Raw genomic sequence first — 19,015 nt, 5'->3', positions numbered from 1 at the left:
ATCTTTCCTGAACTTCTTCCTCTATTCATCACTTATATTTATCTTTTCCTGTAATTTCTTTATCTTATTTATAATGTTATTATAAACTAATTATCTGCTAATTCCAAATATGGATCATCTTTTATTGACAGATTTTTATTCTTATTAATTATGGGACACATTTCCTGCTTGTCAGCATGTCTATTAATGTTTTATTATATAGTGGATGATATGTTGTAGAGGCTTTGTATTATGTTATCTTTCTCTGAGTTATGTTCTAGCAATAGTTTAATTATTGGTGAATATAATCTTGATTCTCTAGAGACTTGGTTTTAGACTTTTTCAGAGCAGATCTATTTCAGTTTTGCCCTTGGTTCTAGGGCATAACACTTAGTCTGTGGGTATGATACTTATCCCTAATCTGGAGTTTCAGTGGAAACACAAACACCCCCTCTAACTTGGGTGAGGTTGTATTTTGGTGCAACCAATTTTAATCTTTGATTTAGAAAATGAAATCACAATACCAATAGATATGTAACAAAATGTTCACAGGAGAATTATTCATTATATCCCAAATTGGCTATTACTCAAAAGCCTATCAATACTAGAAAGGATGAATATATTGGTATAGCCAAGCAATGGAATATTATACAGCAATAAAAAATAAGATCTACTGGTATACAAAATGTGGATGAATATCATTAATGTAATGTTGAATGAAAGGAGCCAGACACAAAAGAATACATACCAGGCTTCCCTGGTGGCACAGTGGTTGAGAGTCCACCTGCCGATGCAGGGGACACGGGTTCATGCCCCGGTCCGGGAAGATCCCACATGCCACAGAGTGGCTGGGCCCATGAGCCATGGCCGCTGAGCCTGCGCATCCAGAGCCTGTGCTCCACAACGGGAGAGGCCACAACAGTGAGAGGCCCGCATACCGCAAAAAAAAAAAAAGAAAAAAAGAATACATACCAAATGATTGAATTTATCTGAAGTTCAAAACAAGCAAAAACTAAGCCATGGTGCTAGAAAGTCATTCTGTGGTAAACATTGGGGAGGAGATAGTTGCAGGAAGAGGTTAAGATATAAGTTTCTGAGATTCTGGAAATATTCTTTCTTGATTTTGGTGTAATTACCAGAGAATGTTCACTTGTGATAATTTATTGATCTGTACACTTACAGTTTGTGCATGTCTGTATATATGTTATACTTCAATAAAAAAATTTAAAACCAAAAAAAAAAAAAACTTGGGTGAGGTTGAAGCTTAAATTTTCTCTCCTCAGGACTGGGCAGTTGCTGAACTCTCTGTTCAGCTCTTTTAGGTGCTAAGCTCTTATTTTCCATTAAATTCCTTTGCAGTTTAGGACTCATCCAAGGATTGAGAGGATGCAGATTTGGGAACTTCCTTCTTGTAGTTACTTCCTTCCTCGGATTTCCTCCCTCAATATTCCACTGCTTTAGCAACCCAGAACTCTTACTTCTGGCTTTTCAACCCAGTAAGACAGCTGCTTTCTGCTTGAGCTCTTTCCAGATGCTCTGAGCAAACTGGGAATGCCTTATGGGGGAAAAGCTGGTTAAATGTGGATCTCACCTAGATTGCTTTCCTTTTTTCAAGGGTCATAACTCCTCCAGGTTCTAACTGCTTTTATTGGTGTCCAGTGCCTTCAAAGAGCTGTGTTTTATATTTTTTCCAGAGTTATTACCATTATCAGCAAGAAGATTAGTTTGATATGAGCAACTCTGCTATTAGTGCAATTGGATTGATCACATTGTTTTAAATAAATGATATAGTTAGGAACCAACTCTTCCAAAATAATTACATTATAGCAGAAGACAAAGCCTAAAGCAAATAAAATAATTTTTGGTAGACTTTCTAGTACTAACATGCAGGTGCAAACATACTTTTGGAGCAGGTAGCACTGCAAACATAAACAGCAATCTGCTCAGTGAATTCGTCTCCTAAAAATCTTCTCTCTCCCACTGAGATTTAACTTTCTTTTACTATCCATAAAAAGAATAGGGTAAAAATGGAAAGGATATTGTCCTCAATTTTCAGAACAAATTTCTATATACTGATAACAACAACCATCCTGGCATGTGAAGGTAATAATAATACTTGCCTGTGTCACCTTCAATCCCTAGACTTCTCTTTCCTCTACCAGATAACTGAGCATCTGTCTCATATTTTTTCCTCCTCTTGCAATCTTGGATCAAATCTTCAGTGATGTCACTATTCATGTGGTATTCCACTAGTGACCAATGCTTCACAGTTCCTCGTTCTCTTTGACCCAACTCTTGTCTATTTCTATTCCTTATCATTTGTTCAGGATCAATGTCACCTCCTTTCCAGTGGCTCTGTTCTATTGACGATTTCTGGGGTCTCAAAATCAGTTATCTTCCCACATTTACCACATATTTCTTGTTGTCTAATGCTTCAATCCCTCACAATCACTGAAGCTTGTTTACCCTATTCACTTGATGAGATCACCCTTTCAACTCTGCTATAATATATTTTAGTTTATCACTTTAACATCCTTAATCTCAGTCTTACCTCTTCCAATTTACTGATTTCTGGACTTAAAGCCATTTGTTCATTTCTATACTGACAAAATTGGAGGAAAAGAAAAAAAAAGCCCTGTTCCTTCAGCCTAGACCTGTTCTCCTGCTTATTAACCTTGAAGATTTAAATATTTCTAGGCATAATCCCTGGCATCTTTCCACACCTTCTTAAATAGACAAGAGTGAAGGAGCATTATGACAACCTGACTCTACTCCTATATACTGTGCCTTTAGCCAGCACAACACTTTAGATTACTCTGTTAATCCTCCATTTTCCTGTCTATAAAATGAGGAAAACATCTGAAGACTTAAAGCCCACCACACCCCATCTCAGTATTTTACCAGCCCATTGAAGCTACAGAGAAGCAGATCCCATGCTACCAGGCTCAGTGGCAGTAGAGGGAGGAGGGACTGACTGCCAAGTGGGGACTTGAAGTTCCAATCTGTGAAAATTTAGGCACTACCAGACTCAGCATGTTACAGGCCAGACCTGGGATGTAGTATGAACAACAAGGAGGCAGCCTAGGTAGATGTATTTGCTGGTCATTTTACTCCCCAGCACTGCTCTGAGTCTCTTCCTCAAGGTTTCATGCTCTCTTTTCATTATTATTCCAACTCCCCACAATTCCCTCCCCACCCCACCAAAACTTAATCTAATTGTCATTCTTAGTTGGTCCTAGTTATAAAGCAGTTCTATTCCACATTGTTGTTTGTATTTACCCAATAAAGTTTTAAGTTCCGTAATATGCAAAGCATGTGATTTTATTACTCAGTAATCTTTAAAAAAATAAGATCAAAATTAAATAAAAGATAATTTTTATTTCCTTGTGACACGTGCTTGCCTCTCTCTAGTCACCCTCCACCCCTGTAAGTTAACACCTGTAGGTAAATCACCCTTTGTGGGAAAAGGATTCCTGGAGTCTTATTTAAACAAAAAAAACAGAATCAGTTAAAAATTTCCAAAGGTCAGCCTCTCCCTGTGACCTCTTCCTTGTTTGAAATTGAATAGAATTATATAGCCTATTGTATTGATATGTGTTAAAATAAGCTCAGAACTACGTCTTTCATTCTTTACCTAAAGTCTTATGAGAACTATAACCATTACCACCCAAGGCAAATAACTTGGAAAGCTGCTTTGATGAGAGTAGAAAGTTATAAACAATAAATTCAATAGGCCTCTGTTATAAAACCAGTATCAGGGGACAAGGATAATACCTACATTTTAAGGTTAAGTCTTATAGTGAACCAACATCTCTTTGTGCATTATCAGTGGGATCTATCTGTAATATAGTTAACCAAATGGAAAGAGGTAAAGAACTTTACAATAGGCACTTCATATGTAAAATACAGCTTGATCTTTAGTCATTAACAAGCAACCTGTTCTGAACAGATAAAGGGAAATTAAACATTAATCATAGCAACTAAACAATTGCTTCACATAGATAGTTATACTATATAATTCAGGCCTAACATCCTTTTCTCTACTTGGGCTATTTTTTGTCTTCAATAAGACAAGCTTTTATTGACTCTGATTCAATTTTGCCATTGCCTTTGCCTTTAAACACATTACCTTAGAGAATAACTTTTATTTTTTTGTCCATAGCCAAAGCTTAAAAGTTTTCTAATTCCCTTCTGCCTCCATTAGTGTTATAAAAGATTTTTTTGTCTATTTACCGTGTAAAAATCTGATCTATACTACACAAAACTCAAAGCATTTTTAATAATCTGATGTTAATTTGACTTTATTGGCTTGTTCTTGTAAAGTGCAAAAGCCATGGGTCTTATATTTAAGAAGGAAAGTACTCTGCACATTTGTTCATAATAATTTTGTTTCATTCTCTTTCTTGTCTGCTCTCTTTTTCCTGTTTAAAACACAGTGTGTTACAGCTATGATGAGGCAAATGATTCCTATAAAACCCATTGCTGTCAAAACTCCTTTCAATATAAGATAATCTCTGGCAAATACAGGAGTATAATTTGGGGGAATCAACAGAGATGCCTGAGCAACATTAGATACAGCAGACTTTAAGGAGTTCCTATCTACTGCTCGTATTGCCACATAAATTCTGTGACTTTTTTGTGTCTCTCCATCAAGTTGATGTTCAGGTCCATTTGTGAAAAGCTCTGATGAGAATGTAAATATCTCCTTGGTACCAGCTTGTTGAGGATTTAACTTTGATGTATTCACTAAAATGGCATTGTTAAAGTCATCTTGAATATTCTGTAGACTTTTACTCACTCTTATTTCATAGCTGTTGGCTGAAATTAAAAAAATACAAATGGGAAGTTAAGTGATTTTGAGTAAGCTTTCTAGTTTATTAGAAATGGCTTAATGACAAGAGCAACAAAAAAGTCAAAATACCTATGAATAAACAAAGCAAGAAATATGAAAGTGAAAAAGACTTTAAGACACTACATAAGAACTCATACTAAAACCTGAATAAGAGGAAAGTTTTATTATGTCTTTGAATAGCAAGATTCAACACAATAAAGATATTATTTTTCCCTAAGTTATTTTGTAAATTTTACATGATTTTATTAAAAGTGCCTCTAGTTTCTATTTTAACAAGCTTATTGTAAAGTTTCAACAGAAAATAAATAAGCAAGATTAGCCATATAATGTTAAAAAATAACAAATTTTTAGTGGAAGGACTGACTTTATCAGATGTAAAAACACTGTAATGCTTCAGTAACTGAAAAACTGCAGTTCTGGTGCATGAATAGATTCATGTATAAAAGTAGACCAAAATACATTTAGGAATTTAGTGTATGATAGAGGTAGAACCCAAATTAATAGGAGAAAGTACAAATTTCTTGATAATGGTGTTATGAAAATTGGGTAAAAAGCTGGAAAAAATAGGATCCATACTGCAAACCTTTATTCTTCAGGATAAACTCCAAATTAAATAAAAAGTTTGATGTAAAAAAAACTATTAAGTAGTAGGAACCAATGAATGAATTTCTTTATAAACTTGAAGTGGAAAAGGACCCTCTAATTAAGACTCAAAATTCACAAGGATAAACATAAAAATCCATAAATTTATATACATAAAATGAAAATTTTCTACATGGGGAAAATCTCCTAAGCAAAATATAAACATATATGTTAAGTGACAAAAATATTTGTAACTTAAGTCAAAGATAAAGTTTAGTTCTGGTAATGGTTGAGTGGCTTCTATTGGACTAACTCACCAGCAGGTAACAAGTATAAACTCTGAAGAAAGAAAGGGCAATAAAAACAAACAGGAACCAGAGGAGTTACAACTCATAAAAGAAGAGAACTAGGTTGGGACTGATTCATGTTTATACAGTTTTTCCTCCAAGGGCACTTTCCACTTCAGTACAGATAGCTGGAACTGATACAGAAAGCCACTATCTTCTTGGTTTTAAAAATCAGAGGACTGAGTGTGGGATTTCCAAGTGGTTAAAAATTGAGGGAGCCAGAGAGGGATGAGCCCCAACTCTGTGTATTAACTTCTCTCAAATCATTGGAAGACCTCTGAATTGTACATGTCTGGGTGAAAAATCAAGGGCTCAAGGGAAAAACAACAGCTAGACAGCTGAAAAGTGGAGCAGAGTTTTATGCCAGTGCCCACCACAAGGGAGATATAGAGTTTGGAGTGTGAGTCTTGCCACATCAGAGGAGCTTGGTAAATATCTTGAGATGTCCATTAAAACACTAGATACACTAGAAAAGCTGTGCCTTAGGAAAAAAGATTGTGTCCCAGAATTAAGGGATATGCCCTAGGATTAAGAGCAAAACTGAAATAGACAAACTCTAGACAAAAGTAAAACAAAGTCTCCTCAAATTCCACGTGATCCAAGGTAACTACTAGAAAATTTCAAAACTCTTCAGGGGAATATAACAAAGTCCAGAGTCTATAATTTACTACCACATGTCCAATATACAATAAAAAGTTACTAGACATGTGAAGAAACAGAAAATGTGATATATAGTCAAGAAAAATATCAGCAAATTAAAACAGTCACAAATGACTGAGGTTTGAAATTAATAGACAAGGACCTTAAAATAACCATGATGAGTATGTTAATGGTCTACACACAAGACAAGCTGGATATAGTGAATGAAGAGATGGAAAGTTTGAGGAGAGATATGGAAACTTTAAAAAGGAAGCAAATGGAAATCCTAAAATTGAAAAAGAAATGCAATGAAAAAAATTCATTTGAGAGGATTAATAGCAGATTGGACACAATGGAAGAAAGAATTTGTAACCTTGAAGACAGGTCCATTAAAATCATCCAAACGGAAACTTCCTTGGTGGCTCAGTGGTTAAGAATCTACCTACCAATTCTGGGGACACAGGTTCAGGCCCTTGTCTGGGAATTTCCCACATGCCGCAGAGCAAATGCGCCCATGCGCCACAACTACTGAGCCTGCGCTCTAGAGCCCGTGAGCCATAACTACTGAAGCCCACATGCCACAACTACTGAAGCCCGTGTACCTGGAGCCTGTGCTCTACAACAAGAGAGGCCACCACAATGAGAAGCCCACTCACCACAATGAAGAGTAGCCCCTGCTCGCTGCAACTAGAGAGAGCCTGTGCACAACAATAAAGACCCAATGCAGCCAAAAATAAATTAATTAATAAATTAATTTTTTGAAAATTAAAAAAAATCATCCAAACTGAAGGGCTAAAAAAAGGTAGAAAAATTAAACAGAATCTCAATGACCCTTAAGATCCACTGATATATCCACTTAGTGTGTGTGTATGATGATATGATATGATATGATATACTATACTATACTGTACTATAATATTATATAATATAAATATTACCCAGGAAGAAAAGAAGAATAAAACTAGAGCAGACATTTTTTGAAGATGTATCAGCTGAAAATATTCTAAATTTGATTAAAAGAACACTCCACAGACTCAAAGAGTTCAGTGATCCCCAACAGAATAAGCATCAGAAAAGCACACTGAGTCACATCATGGTCAATCTGCTAAACACCAAAGATAAAGAAAAATAACTTAAAGCAGCCAGAAGGGGAAAAAGACACTTTATACTCAGAAAAACAACAGTAAGAATGATAGCTAACATCAGAAAAAAATTGGGGCCAGAGCACAATGAAATGATATATTTAAAGTGCTGAAAGAAACACTTGTTGCCCTAGAATTCTACACCTAGTGAAACTGTGTTTTAAAAATTAAGGGACATGTTTCAGAAAAATTAATATTGAGAGAATTTGTTACTCAAAGACCTCAACTACAAAGGAAATGATGCTAGATAAAAATTCTGACCTCCAGGAAGAAAAGAAGAGGACTAGATATGATGACTATACTATACAGGTAACTAAAAAGGATAATTATTTTCCTCTTTAAAATTTCTTTAAAAGACAATTGATTGTTTAAAACAAAAGCCATAACAATGCAATGTGGGGCTTATAACAAACGTAGAGGTAAAATATATGACAGCAAGACCACAAAGGATGGCATAAGGGTAAATGGAATTATACTTTTGAAAGATTCTCACATTATATGTGAAGTGGTATAACATTAATTCAAGGCAGATTGTGATAAATTAAGAAAAATGCATGTTACAGAACTGCAAAATTTGGAGTAGATGAGGGCAGAATTTTGTTTTGATTTTCCTTATACTGTTTTGAACCTTTAAAATTATGGCAAAATACGTATAACATAAAATTTACCATTTTTTAAAGTGTATAGTTCAGCAGTGTTAAGTACATTCATATTGTTGTGCTGCTGTGAGCTTTCAAACTGTATTAATGTATTATCAACTCAAAAACAAAATTATTGGTAACAAATAATTGCTAGATGCAAAAAGAAAGCCACCTGTAGTACTAACCCACTCTAATAATATCATAATTCGTATCTAAAATGGCTAAAAATAGATTCAACAATGAACGGAGCAGCTCCAAAGGAGGATTTTGTTCTCAGGAATAAAAACCATGAGACATTCTGAGTTTTAATTAAAAAATGAAAATATTCTAGTGACTAGGTTTTGAGCATTTTCCAAATCTATAATAAGTTTTAATAATGAGACTATTTCTATTCCTGAGTAGTAATTAGAGTAAAGCACCCTTAAAGAAGGTTGTCAAAACAAAATAACCTTCATATTCAAATTTATCAATCAGCCAATTTCCTCTGAGTGAACCCACTTGAGTTGCTTTCTACTGTGGTTCAAATATGATGGGACAGATATGGATGAGAAGCTAGGCTGACCATCTGCTCTACACTCACAATGGAACATGTTCATTGTTCCTATGTCCCTTGTTCTCTATGGAGGAAGCCCTCCCCACGGGGCTCTCCCAGAGTCGTCTCCTGGATAATGAAACAATATTCCATAAGCCTTAGCATTTACAAAGATTTTCTACATACATAGCTCTCCCTCTGTGAAGTTGACCATCCCATGTTAAAGTAAAAGAGCCTGGGACTCAGGAGGTTAAATGTGATGTCCGTGGTCAAGTTAGGAAGCTGTAGTGTGGGAAATGAACTCATTTCTTCTAACTCCAAATGTCATATACTTCCTACTGTGAACAACTATTAAAAATGATGCAGGACAACTGTGTAACTACAAAGACTCCAAACTAATTCAGCTCATACGTTCATGAAAGGTTTCCTTCCATTTACAACAGTTGTAGTCTTCCCCTTCTCCCTGTGAAAAAGAAAATGGGCTGGTTCTGCATCTTTGACCTCTTAGCTATATCTCTAGTTTTGACCTCTACCTCTATACTCCCAGTATATTTCAGCCATGAACGTAGCTCTAAGGCCCTGGGCAAGACACTTAACCTCTCAGGGCCAATCCCTTACATTTAAAACAAGGGAGTCAGACTAGTGTATCTTTAAGACCCCTTCAGGCTCCAAAATGTTATAAATGCTGATATTTACTGAGCACTTAGTATGGACCAGACACTGTTTTAATCCCTCTCTGTGCCTTTTCTCATTCAATTCTCTCAACAACCCTCTGAGATGGGTACTCTTACTATCTGCTTTTGCAGATTAGAAACCAGAAGTTTAGAGAAATTAAGTAACTTGCCTAAGTTACACAGATAAAACGTGGTCTGTCTGATTCCAGAGCTTAATACCCTAACACTATGCTCTCTACAGCCTTCTACTAGGCTACCCTGTCTCCTATTTCCTATTTCCCAATAATTGCTACTTTTCCAGTTACCAAGGTTTACACTTTCCTTAGCATCTTTACCAATAAATTTCTAGTATGGAAAGCCCTGGGCTTGGATTGAGGACATGCAGAGGGAATCAAAGACTTGACCCCATCTTTACCAGTGGGAACAGTTCCCACTTCCTCTCTTCATTTGACATCCAAACCATCCCCTAAGGATTATTATAGATTTCTCCTACATTGAGCCTTCTTCCATCCAAGAAGCATAACTGAGGGTTGGGGGTGGGGGAAATGGGAAAAAATTGCTGTCATTGAACAGCTTTTTCAGAAGCAAATTTTCAACAATTTGTAAAGATAATATGTTTAATGACAGTTGTATAACATGATGAAAAGATATCAGAGGAAACAGTGTGAAAGTCAGGCTGTTAGACACGTAGGGAAGCTACTGAGTGCAAGGAAGGAGGCCCAAGATTGGCGCTTTTTGTGGTCTGTCACTACTCCAAAGGCTCTGCCCAGGCCCCTGGCATTAGAAACTCGCCTTTGCTCTGCTTCCACCCACTCTACAACCTTTTAATACCTGTAGCTCCCAAAGTCTGAATTATACAAATGGCACTGTGTAATACATAAAATAGTTTTTTGGCCATTTTATGCCTTTTCTCTCTCAGCCTAGGATTATAAGTTCTTGGAGTGCGATACCATCTTAAATTACTTTTATATAATGTTTAGCACTGTGCTGGGCACATAATAGTTCCTTAGTAAATAATATATCTTCACTTTAATTTCTGGAGAAAACACAAAGGAAATTAACTTTATAGGAGAAATACAGATCATGCCTGGTACTCAGTTTTAACAGTTATTTTACCCACACTCTTAATGAAAACCTAAGGAAATAACCCATTTCCATAATGCCTTGTCTAAATACATTCCCAAACATAATAATGATCTGGTAATATTTTGCTTATTCCATATACTTTGTCATCTTTTACAGTATATTGTATATGGTGAAGAGTTGGTACTGGATATATATTGATATGCTTGTGCATATATGAGATGTTCATTTATTGCTAATAAGGTTTTTAAGAATAGTCAAATTTTTCATAATTGTAAAGCCAGAAACATACCCTTATTGTTTCTAACTCTGGCCATAGAGGATAGTATAACATCTTCCTAGACAACAATTTGTAAAAAAAAGAGGTGATGAAAGCACATGTTTATGAGTTAAACAGACACCTACTTGCTAGTTGGTATACTCATAGCTAATTGGTCAGTTTTGCCATTGCTGGGTCATCAAGTCAATTATGACTGAGTGATGTCAGCAACTTAATACACACCCAGCCATCCCCCACCTCCCAATCTTTTGTCACTTAAGGTTTCACATTATAGCAAGCTTGATCTGCTTCAGTCATCCTGCTCATAAGGGCCATTTATGTGAATGTATGAAATCCTCTCTTCCTTTCTAAAACCCTTTGTAATACCAATTCTAAACTAAAGTCCCATTTGGTTGTATTTCTTCTTTTCAAGCCATTCATAACCACTGATACTTCACATTCACTTTGTTTCTACTCTTCATTCAGTGTTGTAGTTGAAACCACCAGAGCTCTTGAAAAAAACAGTTCCCAGTAGTAATGGGAGTCTGAGCTTGTGTTTGTCTCTTTTAACACACAACTGTGCTTCTGAGGCAGTGAGGAAAGAGGAAAAATACTGGGTGGCTGGCACCATGCTTACTTTTACATAAAGATGAGAATGAGTATTGGTGGCTCCTTACTTCAAATAAGAAGCTAGAGAACTCTCTAACAATGCAAACCAGGAGCCCAGAAAACTTACTGGGCCCACTTTCTCTTCCATTTTTTATTTTATATGTCATCTCAGTTCATCTTTACAATACTTTATGAAATAGATAGTTTTAGTCCTATTTTCCACATACGCAACTGAGGTTAATAGAGTTTAAGCAACCTGCCAAAGATTAAACAGCTGGACTTATAGCCAGAGTGGGAACTACTTTTTTTCTAAAGTTAAGTTACAGCTGTTTCCATTATACAAGTGATATGCCCATCCCACAGTTTCAATCATTTCACATCTCCAAACTTTAAATTAGGAAAATCCTTAATTTAGAATGTAAAATGTTTCACTTCCTTCCTATCTGGCAAGAGATAGATTGTGATAACAGAATTTTAAGACAAAACTACAATATTGACTGTTTCTCAGCAGTGCATAATTATTTGTAATTAAGATGTCTTCTGGAGAGAGTAGTAAACAGAACTATAAGCCAAAAAAAGATGATCCAAGTTGAAAGCAAGACTGGGAAAGGCCCACGGTGGTCACTGTTATTGACCAATATTGATGAATTAGCTCTCAATAGAGAAGGTTGGTTCCTACAGAAATCTTAATCAGACGCATCAGGAAATAAACCATTTAATGTGTAATCAATGATAATCATGTTCTGGTAATGGCAAAGATGTTGGAAAGGTTATTCTTTTAGAAAACTTTTTCTGTTGAGTTGCTGTGGGGATCAAGAGATGAGGTAGGTGGAAGCCTGAAGGCTGGCATAAAAGCATTAGAAAAAGGAAAGTAGCAAAGGAACTCATCAATGCCCAAGCAAGGGATAGAAAGCTTCAAATCAGGGAACTGGTCCCAGCCTCCCTAACAAAAATGATGACCAGAAGTAGGAGAGGACAATGCACCAAGTATTTCATGACTTGTGGGAATTATTCCCTTAAACTTGACTTGTAAGCCCTTGAATAAACACCATCTAATCTTCAGAAAACTAACCACCTTCAGTATTTGAAAGTCCATGCTCTGTAAAGCAGAACCCATTGCTTCTGACTAGACCACTGTTACACGTGGTATTTATGTTTCCAACAAAGGTTTCTGTATTAGTGTCAGTCAGTTTACCAGGGCCTCATCAATCCTGGGGGAGCTGATACATTCTCTTCCTAGACTCCAGGATACATGGCCTTATCAGCAACTCAAAGCTTTCCATACAATCCTCTACAGCTTTGTCATCTGTAAGCCCTCAAAGCTACTTTTTACCCAACTAACCCCTGACATAGTTATTGGAAATGCCACCTTGTAGAAAAATAGGTAATGAAAGCAAGAAACCTACCCTGGCCCTGATCAAAGTCTTCTCCAGGTGCTGTCCAAGATAAAGTCACCTCTTCTTCTGCTTTTACAGCTTCCAGGTCAATAATTTTGCATGGCGGAAACACATCAGGATGTGGGTCAGCTGGAATGCCCAGCACAAAAAAAGAACCCCCTGAGCTTATTCGGCTAAAGCCCCACTTTTGCTCTTCCTCTCTCCTGCCCACCGATTTTCTTGGGGCATTCATCTGAATATTACCTGTGATACCAAAGAAAAGAATAGCCAAAACAACAAATTACCATCTCCTGAATAGCTTGTTTTTGCAGATTATTGAGAGACATTTTAAGACTTTTTTTCCTTTGCTACATCTTTAGAATAACAGTTTGTTTATTCAACAATTCATTCATCCATTCATTCATTCCATAAATATTTTTAGGGCATATGCTATGCCAGCAATCACAGACAAAACAGTATTGCTCATGGAATTTACAGTCATATTTATAAACATATATTTATAAATTGTAATAAATGTAAGAAGGAGAAAAGGAAGGGTACTATGAACGTAAATAACACAGTAATATAATTTAGAGTGGTATTAAGGAAGTAACATTTAACAATTTCCTAAAGGATGAATAGAAGTCAGCCAGATAAAGAGTGGAGGTTAAGAATATCCCCGGCAGAGGGAAGAGGTTGTGTAAAAACTTCTGAAGTGTGGAGAAGAGCTTTGCAAATTAGAAAAATTTAATTAAAGCAAGGAGGAGAATAGTTTGAGATGACACAGGAGAGAGAAGTTCAAGTAGGACCTCGTGGGCCATTGTAGTGGTTTTAGAGTTTAATCTTAAACGTGCTGTGGGGAAGCAGGGCAGTGACATGATCACATTTGCTCTCTGACAGGTCACTCTGGTTGCTCTCAGTGGAGAATGGATTCTAGCACAGGAAGCAATGAGGCCACTGCAACAGTCCAGATAGGAGAAGATGGTAGCTTGGGTTGGGTGATAGCAGTGGAGAGGAGGCTAGTAGGCATTTTGAGATGCATTTTGGAGAGAAAATCAGCAAAAGCTGGTGATGGATTTGAATATGGAATGATGAAGAAGGGAAAGATGGTGAACAAAAAGAATAGCTCCCAGGTTCCTAAAATGAGCAAATGGGAAGAGAAACAGGCTATGGGGAGGAGACTAACTATTTAAGTTACAAGGTTTGTGATTCCTGTAAAACATCTAATTGACGATGTCAAGGAGCCAGTTAGATATGGATTTTAAGCTCAAAGAAGAGGTTTTAGCTAGATTTAATAATTTTGAACCTATGAATTAGGAAGTTATAGGCATATAGATGTTATTAAAGCCATATAGGTTAATGAGATTACCTAATAAGAATTTCAGCTATAAAAATAAAAAGTATTTACTAAGTGCTTGCTATGTGTCAGGCACTTTTTAAAGTACCTTATATTATCAACTATTTAATTTTTCAGCAATGCTATGAGGAGAGTACAATTATTGTCCCCATTTTTACAGATGATGAAACTGAAGCACACAGAGGCTAAGTAACTTGCTCAAAGTCACACAGCTAGTAAATGGAGGAACTAGGTTTCAAACCCAGGTAACGTGGCTCCAGATAGAAGAGTGAGAAGAGAAGGTTAAGACTAAACTTTGATAATTGCTGACACTTAGAGGCTTGGTAGAAGAGAACCTGGAAAAAGAGCCTGAGAATAAAAATTCCAGAGAATAAGAGGTAAGCAGGAGAGTGTGTTATCAGAGAAACCAGGAAATGGCAAAGGAGAAATCAATCAGCTGTGTCAGGTACTGCTGAGGTCAGGTAAAATGAGGACTGAAATGTGTCCTTTGGATATAAGAGCAGGTAGTCATTGGTGACTAAGGCCAGAGAAATTCCAGTGGAGTGATGTAGGTGGAGGTCTGACTGCAGTGAACAGAGTAGTAAACTGGAGGTGAGAAGGTATAGTCGGCAGATTTAGATTTAATTTCAAGGAACTGGATGACAGGGAGTAGACAGGTGGACAGTAGCTTAAGGGGGAGCCACCAAAATTTCTTTTAATATGGGAAGTAATAAATCATACTTGAATGCTCTTCAGAGGACATGCAAGGGAGAGCTCTCAAGGACCCTTGATAAGCAGGCTGGGTAGCATCCAGAGCAGATCCAACAGAGGCACTAGGGAGGAAAGGAAGGAAGTAGATGCTGCTGTGCCTAGAGATTTGGTGGTGTGAAAACAGAGCAGCTCACATTTTTCAATGCAGTGTACTCTCAAGGTCATCACCTGAAAATGAGCTGATAAATGAATGTTATGTGAGGTAGTCATGCCTAGGGAAATCTAAAATTTTCTTTCTGTGCTATCAAGGGCCTATATGAAGTACACAGATAAAAGCAGAGTTGGATATGACTTTTCTATTCTCAGTGTACACTTGATGTTGATATTTGCATCTTTTAAATTCATGGCTTTAAAAAAGATACTAGACCAGTGAGTAACCTGTAAGCTCCTTGATATGAATCAAGTCTTATTCTACCTGGTATCCCAAGTTATTAGGACTAAACCTATCACCTAGGAGGCCTTCAAAAATGTTTGATGTATAAATGAAAGAGGGAATATCTACTTAGAAATGAAGTATTACATCTAGATACAAAATCATATCTTTGTAGTAAAACTGTGTTACCTTTCAAATGGATTTACATTGGTTTTGAAATAATCCAAATTATTTTAAATATAGGTGAGAGTAAATTGTGTTCTAGGCAACACTAAAAATATCAGGAGATGCAAATCCACTATAGCATCTTAATTGTTTTCTACTGAAAAGTACATATAGTACAAAAATATAGAATCATGTTATGGTATGGTCCAAATGATTAGTTATAGCTGCTAAAATACATGAAAAATATTCGTAAAGATTCTGCAGTTTTGCAAATAAGAATGATTCGAAACATTTTTTGAAATTATATTTAAACACTACAGCATATTTCCGTTTGTTATACTTTAACCACTGCTTCCCATCAGGAACTATTATAATAATGGTGTTTAAAAAATATGTGTATCTTCTATGTATTTGGCACTTTTATCTTGAAGGAAGACAGAACATCTTCAGGAAGCCCTCAGTTTCCTGTAATATCCACACTCATATTTTTTCAGGAACTCATTTCCTGTGTGGATTATTTGGGCTATTTGCTTCCTTCTTTAAACTGCTAACAACTTTTTGCCTCTTCCTCTTTCTTCTGTAGAGGACGTACAGGCGCTGGAACTAAGAAAACTCAATAAATCTCTTTGCCTGGTAGTAATTCTGATGAAACAGTCACAAGAAAGAGGTCAAAATAATGACTAAAACGAAGGTAGGAGAAATCTGTGGGAATTACCTACTGCCTTCCTTTTATCTACTATCATGAATCACTGAGGATTAAAGAGATAATCAACAAATTATGCATTGATTTATATAAAAGAGTTTTGAGATTCACCTCTCCCTCTGATACATACACACACACACTCATCAGAAATACAGACATTAAATGATGTTATTAAAATAACAGTTTTAATGATTCTTACCATTTGTTATGTAACCTGGTATGTACATAGCATGACTTCCTGGAATAGTGTGGGCTAGGGCACTTATGCTGGGAGAATGATTGACATGCACTTTCAAGCTATATCTACCATTTACAGCAAAGGAGAAAAAATACCTCGAGTAAATTCCATCATTTTTTATAACATCAGCACCTGTTAATATAAAAAAAACTCAATGTCAATACTTATCACAGTTGATTACTAATATTTAATTAAATCATTAAAAATAAGATTTATTCCCCTTGTTCTTCTAATTTTAGCATATGCTGTCATGCTCATAGCTACTTTTGATATTATCAGGTGATTAAAATTCCAATGGCTCCATAATTTCTCCTTGTGATTCCTTAACCTCTGAAAAATTATTTTCTAAAGCTGAATGAGTTGTACCTGCTTCAGTGCTAATAAAGCATTTAATAATCACCTTTAGCGCTCTCCTTCCTATCACTGAAAATAATACTAGGTTTTCATAGAAACCAAACACATTCTTAAGCCTATTTATAGTCACACATCCTTTTGAAATAAAAGCTACTCTGCTCCCAGTGAATAAATATATATGTACATATACATACTTTCATGCAATTTCAAGGGGTTTATGAACACCCTGAAGCCCTGATGAAAAAAAAAAAAAACTTTGGTAGTTGATATAATAGTGTGAAATTAATTTCCTCATTAGAGGATACGTGGATTGTTCTAGATTCGAAGGTGCTCACTGACTTGGAGTTTGACAGGCTTTGTTTCTGTCCACTTCAGGAGGATGTGCCTTGCTTCAGGAGGCATTCTAAAAGCTTGCCCAGTGCTAGACTTCTTTCCTTTTGCATTGGTCCTCAGAGAGTCATTCAGTTCCAAACCAAGCCCATGACTGAATGGCAGCAAGACCTAGATTCCAGGGCACCCATGGGAGATGCAGCTTAGCCCAAGTGCAGATCACATTCACTCTTCAAGTGCAGGTGGCCACATGGGGCAAGCAGCTTGTCCTATTCTAGGGTCAATTCACTTCTCACACCTCACACCCAGCCCTGTTCTCTAGCATTGCATCATTACTAAAGTGCTCTAGAATCCTCACTAGAGAGGCAGGTCTGCTCCTTAACATGAGAAAAATAGGAGTATATTTTATTAAAATAAAAAACACTAAGCACCTTATGATCACAGTAGTTTTAGAAACCTTTTTTATCTACTGGAAAGAAATCAGATCTTGATATTTAGTGGTTTAATGATTAATAAGGTCTATCTTTGTTGAGAAATGATAAAGGAAAATCTCTTCCTGCCACAGTTAGCATTGCCACCTCTTTTAATCATTGAGTCAGAAAGAAATGGGAAAGAACACTGGCTTGAGTGTCAGGGGATTTGTTTTAAGGTCTGGATCTGCCACTTAGTAGCTGTGAAACAATCCCTCTGTGCCTCAGTTTTCTCATCTATAAAATGGGGATAACATCTCACAGGGTGGTTGTGATGATTATTTGAGAGTGTGCATGAGAAAGTATATTTAAAATTATAAAACATTTTACAAGTATAAATTTTATTATTGTTCATTAATTTTATTAGCAGATAAGTACTATTTCCATTATAAACATAATAAGTATTAGACAACTATGTGCATGTGTGTTAAGTACGGGGGAAAAAATCTAAATTTACACTTCGGTGTTTAAACAACCTTTTCATTGTTTCTTTCATCAGGGTATAAATTTTGACATCAAACAAACTGAATGGTTCCAGGGAATAAATATAAAAGTCTATTGAGGTGCTCTTTCCTAAGACAGCAGGATCTGTTCCCAGGCCAGCCCACAGGCTGGGGCTAGGGAGGAAAATTCTGCAAAGTGTATTTTTGGACTATATACAAAAAGTGAAAGGTGTGGCCAGGGATAAGCAATCAGAGTCTGAGAAGTTTGTTTGGACCCATTCCAGTAGGCAAAATAAAAGGACTTCTCTAGTATCCTCTGAGGTGGACTTGAACTAAAATCCTTTAAATGAACTTTTGTTTCATAAATGTCATACAAGATTGCCATGGCAAGATACTAATGGGTTGCCAAACATAAGACTCTTTTTTTAAAAACTTTTAATTTGTTTATTATTATAATTGCTTATACTTAATTGGTATATACATTTATTTCTTTAATCTATTTATTATTCTCTACAAACAATGCATTGCCTCATAGCCTACACTTAGGGCAGACCACATTAAAGCACCGCAGAACAAAATTCTGCCTGAAGTTATGGGCTCAGGAGAATCACAGCAAAATAACCTACAGAGATTTTTCACATAAATTGTCTTGTTTTAAACAAACGTAAGACTCTTAAAAAATTTTTATCTTTGAAACAACAAAGGGAAGGAATATGATTTTACTGGTAGATAAACATTGGGGCTGCCAACATAAACTTTGAAGTCTATTGTCATTCTGAGAATTTAGTTTAGGAAAAGAACAGAACAGAAAAGATAAAACAATAAAGGAGCTTGTTTTTAAAAGTTAAAACAAGTTAGTCAGAAAGAGTCCAAGTGCTGCTCTTTGCCCAGATTGATGCTGTGGTATCTGTGAGGTATGATGATGAAGTTCTGAGCTCTCTCTGTGCAGAATGAGTGCTTTGAAGTAGGGTTTTGTTTTATTTTACTTTGTTTTCCCAGTGGTGGGGAAATCTCTATCCTGATTCCACTAAGCTTGCAGCTTGGTCTTCTCGTGACCAAATAACACATGTAAAAGGCCATGGCTCTGCTCTCTCATCAACCCAGCTACTTGGCTAAA

At 36.2% G+C, this 19,015-nt stretch overlaps 1 protein-coding gene across 1 annotated transcript in view; it reads right to left on the bottom strand.

Annotated features, from left to right (window-relative positions):
* CLCA2 (chloride channel accessory 2) overlaps window positions 1-19,015 on the bottom strand; it is a gene marked incomplete at its 5' end in the record, with an annotated part of 90,093 nt that overhangs the window by 49,206 nt on the left and 21,872 nt on the right. The window contains 3 exons of the mRNA XM_082612153.1: window positions 4,361-4,797; window positions 12,746-12,979; window positions 16,263-16,433. Of these exons, the coding sequence (XP_082468279.1) occupies window positions 4,361-4,797; window positions 12,746-12,979; window positions 16,263-16,433 (842 nt within the window). The remainder of the gene's footprint in view (window positions 1-4,360; window positions 4,798-12,745; window positions 12,980-16,262; window positions 16,434-19,015) is intronic.

This window comes from Mesoplodon mirus (assembly GCF_964341445.2).
Source record: "Mesoplodon mirus genome assembly, chromosome: 3".
Classification (NCBI taxonomy): Eukaryota; Metazoa; Chordata; class Mammalia; order Artiodactyla; family Ziphiidae; genus Mesoplodon; species Mesoplodon mirus.
Note: the sequence above shows the minus strand (reverse complement) of the source record. Positions and strands in the feature narration are given on the sequence as shown.